The sequence below is a fragment of the Lactuca saligna genome, chromosome 5, assembly GCF_052625555.1.
Source record: "Lactuca saligna cultivar CGN05327 chromosome 5, ASM5262555v1, whole genome shotgun sequence".
NCBI lineage: Eukaryota > Viridiplantae > Streptophyta > Magnoliopsida > Asterales > Asteraceae > Lactuca > Lactuca saligna.
The window spans coordinates 182,508,051-182,520,169 of record NC_136421.1 but is presented as its reverse complement, the minus strand read 5'-3'; the positions used below and the strand labels follow the sequence as shown (position 1 = coordinate 182,520,169).

At 32.4% G+C, this 12,119-nt stretch overlaps 1 protein-coding gene across 1 annotated transcript in view; it reads left to right on the top strand.

Annotated features, from left to right (window-relative positions):
• Positions 1–11,363, top strand: part of LOC145046015 (glucose and ribitol dehydrogenase-like) — a 45,161-nt gene extending 33,798 nt beyond the window's left edge. Inside the window, exons 2-5 of the mRNA XM_078994294.1 lie at positions 8,561–8,698; positions 8,996–9,372; positions 10,755–11,151; positions 11,205–11,363. Of these exons, the coding sequence (XP_078850420.1) occupies positions 8,561–8,698; positions 8,996–9,372; positions 10,755–11,151; positions 11,205–11,363 (1,071 nt within the window). The remainder of the gene's footprint in view (positions 1–8,560; positions 8,699–8,995; positions 9,373–10,754; positions 11,152–11,204) is intronic.
• Positions 11,364–12,119: the final 756 nt, after the last annotated feature.

Genomic DNA, 12,119 nt, shown 5'->3' with positions numbered 1-12,119 from the left:
ACACCTAACGTACTAGGGTCCACCCTAGTACGCCTAGCATACACAATGTACACTCAACGTACTAATCCTATGCGAAAATTACCTAAATGCTACCATGGGCCACTTTCACTCTTTCTTAAACTCAAGGACTAAAAGCAATATTTATTCATCTATAGGGTTAAAATTGAAAATACCTCAACACCAGAATGTTACATGTTTCTATTTTTCTTTTCGTTTACATGACTCCTCTAATATGCTTTACTACAACTGAAAAGACATCTCATAATTCTCACAAATTTGGATTTACCCTATCTCTTACAAATTATGGTTATTGGAAAACCATGATTCAACCCTTTTGGTTAGAAATGACTTATTCGGTTATGTTGATGGAATGGTACCTTGCCCGGATCAACGAAATGCAACAACATCTAGAAAAGAAACTATTCTAGAGACCAATACTAATTACATAGTGTAGATTGCCAATGATTCTCATGTGCGTATGCTGATTCTGTTGACTATATCTGAGGCTTCCTTTATACATGTTCAAGGCTCTACATCTTGAGATATGTGGCTTTTTCTTGAGCGTGCTTATGCTCCACACACGTCCTCAAATGAATACACGTCAAATACTCATCTGCTTATCTGAATAGGGCTCACACATATTTTGATGCTTTTGCTAATATTGGCGAACCTATGAAAGAAAAGGACATTGTCATGCTTGTTATCTCAAGCCTTCAGGAAGAGTATAATGGTCTAAAATCTACCATTCTTTCTCGACAAATTCCCATTGATTCTCCGAACCCCACGACCTTCTTTCAGTTCATGATTATATGGGTAACAAAATCTACACATGAATATAAAGTCTCTCTAGTTCAAGCATTCACGACTACCACCACTCAAGCCGAAATCACACAATATTCCTAGTGCCTTTTTCTTATCAGCTGCAAGCATTACATCAACTCTTGTCTCAACTTGGCATTCAAGCTCAGTTAACCAATAATTTAACTGCTCAAGTTTTCTTTACCAACATGCTCACATTTCGAATAACGCTTCAATCTTTTCTTTTAAAAGGACCTATGCATAAATATTACTAAGTTCAGTCATCGTTTATATTATTCGCGATTATAATTATAGTTTCTCAAACTTATCAATAATGCCAAATGAAAACTGACTTATAGATAGTAAGAAACAACATGTAAGATTGTTTCGGAGGTAGGGTCCATTTAACATATAAAGATATGCTATTGGGAATATCCACTTTAAACACCTCACAAATCTAGCCTAGACACCATTCTCAGAAGTAGATCGATTAGTATAACAACTGGTATTATTGATAAATCTTATTTATAAGCTCATAATAACAATTACAAACATAAATATAAGTTATACTTAAAGTACAATAAACATAACTCAAATTAAACGTTTTCTAGCGCAAGTTTGGGAAGTTGCACGTAGAACTTCGGCTTCAAATACTTCTTTCCTTTGAGATTTCCAACGTTGCAACACTTTGCTAAAATGCTCATGAATTATAGGGTTTGATCTCGGCGGTTAAGGAGGGTTTTGAGGGAGAGAGTTGAGAGTAAATGAGCAAGAAAAGGAGGACGACTTAACATCTCTTTATAGGTTGAAAATGTGTCTGTCAAGTCGTGGCCTAGTTTTTCCATGTCGTGGTGTCCAAGATTTTGCGGGAAGGGTTGCTCCTGGTGGCGACACGTGCGGCCCATCCATGTTGCCACATGTCTCTATCTAGACCGTCCAAATTTCAAAATATTCTAAAAATCATAACTTTTACATACGAGCTCTGTTTTCAACATTATTTATTGATATGTGCATATTTATCCATATATTTCATGCATTATCTTAATATTTTTTTCTATATTATAGAACAAAAGGTACTTAATCTATTATATGTTGTTATGGAACATAAAAGACATTCTCGAAAGCAATATGGAAGCTGGAAGCAGGAAAATGCGAGCTTAGGCAAGAAGAAGAAACAAGAAGGATATTGTTGGATAACTTGACCCCTCGTTAGTATTTTGACCATATCTCATGAATTGTAACACCGATTGACGAGATTCAAACTGTTTTGAGATCTAGATAAAATTTCGGATGTGATGGCCAGATTTTAGGTACCTATATTTATCCTAACATTAGGACGAATTGGGGGACTTGTAGGTGACTTTTTGGAGAAGTATTATGACAAAAACCATTCTAAGAACCCTTTGGGGTCAATTTTGAAGCTAGGAAGTCGATTGGAGCAAGGATTCGCATCTACACTTTCGGTTTGCTTAGTTTCATGATGTTTAGCTTAGTTTACCTTTTGTTTATGCATTCATAAAATGTGATTATGGGCTAAAAACCCTTGTTTTCATTTGGATTAGATGAACTCTTGATTACTATGTTTTGATTTCTTGTTTGATGGATTGATGAAGTTGGTTTTTGCTTTAAATATTGTTTGATAAATCTAAACCTAGTTTGTTAAAGTTTCTATCTTTATTTCCCAGTCTTAAGTTTTATGTAGCTAAAGTGCAGTTAATTGCATGAAAATTAATTTACCTAGTTGTTTATGACCATTAAATTGGTAGAGCTAGAGATCGACCATATCTTAGTAAAGGTGATAAGTTAGCTGCCTAACTATGTTTAAGAGCAATATTTGATCATAATATTTGTTCGATTAATAGACTTGACCAAATAATAGTAGTCTGTAGATTATATCATTTAGAGTCCAAATTACATTTAAAATCAATTTAGTTTCCTTAATTTCCATGACCATTAGGGTTAAAGTTGTTAAATTGGTTTATGCTATTAAGTTTGACCACGATGACTAATAACTTTTATTTGGCAAGTAACAAAATTATTCCATTTTCTTGAAATTAACCATAGGAAACTGGAGGTATTCAAAGCTAAATGAAGGTATCTTTTATTCTTGGTTTTAAATCGTCTCTTTAGTAATTAATTAGGTATTTTAGTTTAAGTTTTTCTGAACTTGTAAAATAAGATAAAAAAAACCCACTTTTAGTTGTTTTTCTTATTTTAGCTTTTAGTAATTATTTTATTTATTAAATTCAGTTCCCTATGATCGACACCCGACTTACCCAAGCTATTATGTAATCTGACCAGGTATAGTAGCTATAAGTGCATAATTTAACTAAGTAGTTAGGTTTACAAATTTAAAAGTTGATAGGTATACTTATGCACATCATTTAAATCCAAACTTTCATATCGACGGATACTACAACTTTTATTTAGACTTTATCGAATAATTCACACTTTATTTTTCATTTTATGGTTTGAAAAGGCTTACACTATAAATGTAACACCCACAAATTTAAGCTAGTCGATTTAGATATATTAAGCGCTAAATATGACTTTTGACAGAAGATTATTTAGGATAAATAATCTTAACCCAAGTTAAGGTGTATGTGATAAGGATAACGTACATATAAAGAATACCAAAATCTTACTTCATATGAGGAAGTTATGATTTTTTGAAGTTTCGACGCATCAGTATACGGCTCGGAATCCGAAATTAAATTTTGGTCGATTGTTAGGAAAAACAATCTAAAAGAGAGTTGAAGACCTCGTCCATACCTATCCATCAATAAAAAGTCAGTCGAGAACGGATATTTTATGAGAGAGATATGAATTTTTAACTGACTTTAACAGTCTAAGCCTGTTAAAAATATAACTTTAGAAATAAAGTCAAAATTAGGAGACAAAGTCTAAATGAAGGTTGTAGATCTCGTCGATAGCTATGCGTGAATATAAAACCCGTCGAGAACGGAGCTTGTATGAAGAAGATATGGATTTTTGAAGAAATAGAAATTCGTCGTGTGAGCCTATGCACACAAACAGCATGCACAACGCACAATGACACACCAACCAAATCACGACACGTGACACCACCCATCAGCTACCACGCCAACACTTCTAACCAAGTGTGTGACCCATCAACTGCCACGCCAACACTTCTAACCAAGTACGCGACGTGCACTTGGGAATGCACGACGCTCATGTCATTTTTCAGCAATAAAAGACGACTGAAGTTTAGCTCATTCTCACTTAAAATTCAGCCAAATCTCTCTAGAATTCTGTCGTACTTCTAGCCTCTTTTACTCTTGAGTTTCTGATTACTTTAGCGGAGCCCTGTAGTGTTAGATAGCCGGTGAATAGAAGCTCCCGAATCAAATTTCTGCATCCATAATTCTCGGTTTTCATCAGAACACTATGTAAGTTGAGCTACACTTACTCTGCTTTAAGTGTAACTTATAATTATAATCATAGTCATTATTATGACTTTATAATTAAGGTTTATTAGTGATTCCAAAGTCATTATGCTGATTGATCTACTTATAGGAGTGATATGTAGGCTAGATTTAGTGAGGCGTTTAAAGTGGTATTTCCAAACAGTATACTCTGTATACCCAACGGTACCTACCTTCAATACGATCCTACCAGGTTGTTCCTTACTTGATAGATCTTGATATAGACATTGCGATTGTTGAGGAATCTAGATTGCCATTAGTCATATGGAATATCAGACTAAGATGTAGTAATTATCGTACTTAGGTCATGTCAAGGGGAAATCTCTAGATGTTAGCGAAGCTCTGCTCAAATCACTAGTCATCCACTTTATCAAGTGAGTGCATAGTTACGTTCAACTTAAACATAGATACAAGTATTCTAAATGCTTAAATTCTATGGGTGTTGTCTTGCTGTGTTTAATATATATGTGCAACATGATATAGTTATTACTTAATATATATATATATATATATATATATATATATATATATATATATATATTACATATATATTACATATATATATATATATTACATATATTACGTGTGTATATATATATATATATATATGTATATATATATATATATATATATTACATATATATATATATATATTATATATATATATATATATATATATATATATATATATATATATATATATATATATATATGGGTAAAGTGAATATACCTAAGAACCTTATATAAGCTTATGTACCTAACTCCATAATACTACATCGGTTTGTATCATATTTACATTGTAATTGCCTAAGGTTCTTAAACTTCAACCTCATAACTTGATTACTTTCAAAATCTTTGGGCTTTCACCAATATCTTTCTTTTACATCACATGTTTCTATCGAATACCACCTGATGGGCTTCATATCCTACCGCTACAAATGAAAGGATGTAGGAGAAATATAATGATAAATTTCCAACATTTTTTGAAGTAAATCAAGTTTAGGGATGAAGTTTAAGAACCTTGGATGATTGCAATGAAAATTTAATGCAAAATGATGTAGTTTGATGAGGTTAGGTACCTAAGCTTATATAGGGTTGTTAGGTATATTCACTTTACCCTATATATATATATATATATATATATATATATATATATATATATATATATATATATATATATATATATATATATATATATATATGATGTTACACTTTCTTGCCTAATCGTTTAGGAAAACTATAGCTGACTAATGTCAAAGATCCTTTAGAAAAGATCTCATGAGGTTATCATTCTAGGATTAGGAAGTGAGAATAATTAGAATAGGGTAAATGGGTTATTTAAATGTTGAATATTTTATAATTAAAGATTATAATATTGTGGGTTGAAAACCCTATGTGTTCGCCAGGTTTCCCAACCCGACCCACTCAGTTTCCTTGTATCATATGTAGCGATACAAATATATTGATAGGTAATGTTATTATCTGCTGAGAGATTTACGGAGATGTAGACCTTTAGTATATTGAGACTTTGTATGTCTCCGTTTATGCTTATGTTTCTTATATCAGTTATCACATCGCAAACTTTTAAAATATAAAATCTTCTGAAACACCTTGATTTTGATATTATATCATGTCAAGGATATTTTGGGATAAATTTCGCAATAACAAATGTTTTAAATAAGCATAAACTAGAAAGTTTTAAAAAAGGTCGTGAAAATTAGAGATGTCACAAAAAATGATGTTGTGAAACTCATAACTTCTTCATACATGCTCTCTTTTCAACATTATTTATATCCCCACTTTCGTACCAACGAGTACTACAACTTTCATTTAATTTTTTTTTGTTCAATGAGCAACCAATTTTCGATTTGATTTTTATGACACACATAGATGTATCACGTCGAACTCAAAACTTCGAAAAATACTAACTTCCTTATATGAAATCAAATTTGGCTTTTATTTATATCGATAATTTCGAATTGACGAATACTACGACTTTCATTTAGATTATTTATCCTAAATACACTTTTATTTTTAATTGTTAGTTTTAGCTTTTCATTACATTTTTAGCCATATTTTTATACAAATATCATATTGTTATAATATTTATCTGTATAACATAATAAAATATCATATATAAAGAACACTTTTGTAAACACACTACATGTACGAATAATTCTTATTTATTCATTTATAATAAACTTTTACATTAATTCGCTAATGTAAATGAGGGTCTACGTCTATCTATGATATGTCTAACGAAAGGTGCGGACGTTACATTCATCACCCTTCCTCACCTTCTTTGGAGGCAACTTCAACCCACCACATTGACAACCAAACATCTAAAACCAACTTCAACACCCTTCTTCACCTTCTTTGGAGGCAACCTCAACCCACCACACAGACAAACAAACACCACCCTTATTCTTCCTTTTAACCACCTTCCCGCCACCATCGTTACCTTGGAATCATTAACGAACCTTGTCCCTCTATTCAAGCACCACCACAACTTCAAATCACCACCAGAAAACACCTACATCATCTACAAACCACCATGAAAACCTTTATCACCATTAACCACCATCAACTTCAAAACACCCTCCTTTATCCCTTCATGCACAAGTTGATGTCAAACCAGTTGCAAAAAATCAACAAAGGAAAAATGTCATCTAAACTAGGTGCAATAAATCAATTAAACATGCCAAATCTATCAAATGCAAAAAATGTTGATCTAGCAAGGAAGCGATTAAACAAACCAAAATCTACATATTTTTGCTGATTTTCGAATACTTGCTTCTACAAAGTAGACTTATCAAGATTTTTTTTCCTACTTATCATAGATGAAGGTGAAAGACAAATAGAATTTCTCAGAATATATTTTGAATCGAAGATTGCTGCTTGAAGAAACCCGATTTTTGAATATCTTCCCAATCGAAAAACGAATTGAATTTCATAGATGTAGTTGGCCGGATCTGAAAAATCAGAGATGACGTTGCAAAACGAATAAAATTTCTCAGATTTCGTTCTTTCTATGTATGAATAGTACAATATACATGTTCATGTAAATTGATGTTGCTGGTTTCAATGGAAGTTGGCTGTGTTAAGAATTTTAGGAGGTGAAGGCATTAAGATTTTCAGGAGGTGAAGGGGGTGGGGAAGAAGACAGCAAGGGGGTGCTGTTCATTTCATTTTTTTTTAAAAAAATTTATTTAAAGAAAAATATAATAAAAAAGGTATAAAAGTTTTTTTTTTTTATGGGTGAGGGACTAACCACGATAGAAATTGAAAGAATAGGGACCTTCCATTAGACCGAATAAAAATTAGAGATTAGATTTGATATTATTAAAACCATATAGACCATTTATGAATATTTGTCTTTACTTTATTAAATGTATATTAATAATATCGATACATCGGTTGTGCATCTAACAAGTGTGGGTGCATGTATGCTAACCCTCTAATAAATATATAAAGAAGAAATAATAAGTTGAAATTAACGACATGAAAAGATAACTGTTGTTGCAGCTACTGAAACAAGTGTAAATAGAAATCTTTCCTGCCAATAGTTTTTCCAAATAATGCATTTTCGTATCAACAACACACTTATTTCAATTTGTTAGGTAGTGAGGTGATACAATAAGCAAGGTTGAAAAGAGACCAAACATTCATCTATATTTCATATTGGTGAAGTATTTGACATTTAGATGATTGATATTTTCCCACTATATATATTGTAGTATTTCTTATGGGGTTGTTTCATTCAGTTATCCAATCGTAAGTAATATATATTCTGCTTAGTGATGGCCTCTTTAATGGGATCAGTGTCTGGCATGCCGATTCTGATCACAGAGAACTCGTGTCTATGGTCACGGAGGTTTCTGAATTCACACGTTTCAACAAGCATAAGAAACAACAGTGTTGCAGCGGTGGGACAAAGTGTCTTCTTATGTGGTTCCTCTTCTATTCACAGTTTTAAGGTCGTCTTCTTTCTCATTTATTCAAGATGTTTATTTTAATTCAGATAATTTAGTAATGCGTTACTTAAAGCATCCACGATGCTTGGTTTAATTGAATGGTTAAATGAGGTGGAATTTGTAGTTGGTATTCAATGGATTAAATTCAACCAAAGTGTGATGCTAAAGCTAACATTCAATGAATTTGAAGTTCAATGACTGCTTACATTGAACTTCTTAGAAGAGTTCTATACTTTGTAAGAATTAAATTGTAAAGTTGAATGAAAAGTGGAATGCATTCATTAATGACAAAGTCTCACACACATGAAATTCTCCTAACCGGAGTTTGGTAACTTTTTTTAGGCGAAGGCCATGAGGAGGGAAGAAGGCGAACGAAGATTCCCACCACAGCATCAGGATGGTCAACCGGGAAAGGAGTACCTAATGGATCCTCTCCCAATATTCAGCGATCCTAATTACCAGCCCACTAACAAACTGAAAGTACACTTAGTTCATTAAGCTTTTATTCTTCATGTCATTTTGTCACACTTTGATAGAGTGCTGCTAAATTAGAAGAAATTCTATCCTTCCTTTATGAAACTTCTGAGTTTGTAATTAATACCATATTCTCATTTGATTTCATTGCAAAAGTTTTCTAAAGTAAAACAGTGTAAATATTGAACCTTTGACCAAAGCAGCATAAAATCAGAAGAAGGATAATCTTGATTCTTGTCCACTTGTTTTCTCTTGTAAAAAGCCATTATTTTTTTGTTTGTTTTAAATAATTTCCTGGTGCAGGGGAAGGTGGCTTTGGTGATAGGTGGGGATTCGGGTATTGGGAGGTCTGTTTGCTACTTCTTTTCTAGGGAAGGTGCAACTATAGCCTTCACTTACGTGAAAGGTGTGGAAGACATAGATGCAAAGTATACTTTAGAGATCATAAATGATTCAAAAATGAGTTACGCAGGTGATCCAATTGCAATACATACTGATGTTAGGTATGACAAGAATTGTAAGAAAGTTGTGGATGAGGTCGTTGCTAAATATGGAAACATAGATATCCTGGTGAACAATGCAGCCGTGCAGTATGAAACATATACATTAGATGAGATTACGGAAGAGAGGCTTGAAAGGATATATAGAACCAACATTTTTTCGCATTTCTTCATGACAAGGTGTGTGTATCTCCTCTTATTCTTCAATTAATTTCTTGGACAAAATGTTTTTTCTGAGAAATTCTATTACTTGTCCCTATAAGAAGAATCTTGAGAGACTTAAAAAAACCTAATTAGTAGGTATTTATTTAATATAAATTTTTATTAAAATAGATTATCCGGGTTAGAATTGCTTTTAATTGATTAATCACGAGTTTGCAGAAAATGGATTTTGTATACAGTTGTACACTTGATAGATATCTTCTTAGCTTTATACATCTTCCAAATCAACTGTGCTATCTTGTGTTTATAGCTTTATTGTATCTAAAAGATTAGTTGATGGTAATACATTGTTAGACATTTGGTGACAAATCGACAATTCTACGTGTAGTCATCGACTTTAATTACTAATCCATGATCGAGTCTTTTCTCTATATGAGCATGGTATGTGCATTTTCTTTATCTACAAACTTGGGTAATTACAGTTGAAACAAATTGCAATATTGTGTGGAATTTCATAATTTGAAGAAAATTAATATAAATATTTGGTTCAAAACATTGTCTCACATGGAACTGTTATTTGAACCTTGTGTATTCAGATAATAATCTCTATAATCTTGCATGGTATCACATCATTCCAATCAGTAGGTAATTGTTGGAAATCATACTCAAGTTTAATTCCAATTAACGTGGAAACCTTCTGTCAAATATGTAATAGAAGAAAAATCAAGTGAATGATTTTTAGAGATTTATTAAACTGAATTAAGCATATTGTCTTTGGAATGGGAAGTGTCTACCATTAGTAACATAGATGCAACACCATCTTACCTCAAGGATAGATAGTATATGCACACAAAATTAATGATTGTGGCATTTATTTGTCAAACAATAATAATAATAATTTCAAACGCTAACACGCACCTCATAATCCTATTCCTAAATCGACACATTTGTCCACCACCATGAGACTTCAACCCTCAACATTTGGTTGAGGGGCACATTTCAAATGCACTAATACTCCTTAGCCAAAAACCCAAGTGTCAAATAACTCGATTATTTTGCACTGAAGTAGCTATAAAGCTGCAACAATTTAACCTGTCATTTTCACTATCTACACTAAAGAGTAGTTTGGAAATAGCTAGCTTTTGTGGTAAAACTTGTAGGTATATAAAAAGTGGATTAAAACTAAGTCTAAGGTCTTGTTTGCAAATAAGTCTAAAGTATAGGGGTCTAATGTGTAATAAGGGAAAAGTTAAAAGACCTTTGATGTTTGACCTAAAGTAGATGTTAACATGGACAAAGGGTGTTTTCAACTTTTCATCCAATTTTTTCACTTTTTCCCTTGTGTTCTCTTTGTGCTATACGAATCATCATAAAATACCACAACAAATTGTGATGTGTAGGCATGCTGTGAAGCACATGAAACGAGGAAGCAGCATCATAAACACCGCATCAGTGTTAGGATTCTCAGGAAGTCCAAAACTCATTGATTACGCGTCAACAAAGGGAGCCATCGTGAACTTCACCAAGAGTTTAGCAAGATTCCTGGCTGACAAGGGGATTCGTGTTAATGGTGTGGCCCCTGGACCTATCTGGACCCCACTTGAAGCTGCATCACTCGATGATGAGGATTTAGCAACCTTCGGGTCAAAGAATCCTATGAATCGGGCAGCTCAACCTGTGGAGGTTGGTCCATCATATTTGTTCCTGGCATCCAAGGAGGCTTCCTTCTACACTGGATCATTTCTTCATCCTGATGGTAAAATTCTATACACACAAACACATGCACTTAAACATTGGGTGAAATCTTTGGAGTTGTGGGTTGATCACGATGTTGCAATATTTTCTTGCAGGTGGAGAACTCGACAATGCTGTTCCTGACGTCAACAACAACCACAATACAGAAAACCCATAGCATAATGGGAGTAAATTTGATGTTGATAACCTTACCTACCTACGCAAAGGGTGAAGAGTTTACTTCTATTAATGCTAGTCCTTTGTCATTTCCATGAGTCTCTTATAAAAATGAAGTGAAGAATAATATAGTTGCGCGCCAAATTAGGTTGTGTACTTCAAAATAAGCTGATGTTCTGATCTATAATAAAATACTAATAAAAGTAAAATTCTAAAGGTATTATGATAATCAATGTGGGATTTTACCCCATTTTCTAGACATAACGGCCGTAAACCTATATATGATTCTGGCTTATTTAGAAAGTAGCCAGGGTACAATAATTCGTTTCAATAATTCACACTATATACAGTCACATCTGAAAAATATATACATAAATGTATTATTAATATAAAAGGGATTGCAACCACTAAATAATATGTACATAGACCACACGAGCACAAGAGATATATATATATATATATATATATATATATATATATATATATATATATATATATATATATATATATATATAGTTAGTGAGCTTCAATAGAGAACCATAATAATTAACCAAGGAATCAATCTTTTATTTAACTTTTAAAACTTATTTTTTTTTAAAAAAACAAAAAAACTAAAAATACAAAAATTTATAACTTTTTATCATTTCTCTAATGATATTAAATTTGATTTTTTTAACGTCAAATTCACAATGTAAATTTTTGAAAATTCACAACGTGAATCCGGATTCACACGGTGAATCCGAAAAATATTTTTCACATTCACAATATTAATATATGAATTTAGATATTTTTAGATTTTTTTTTTCGATAAAGAATAAGCTCTAGAAATTAAAAAAAGATTTGGTTCCTTGAAG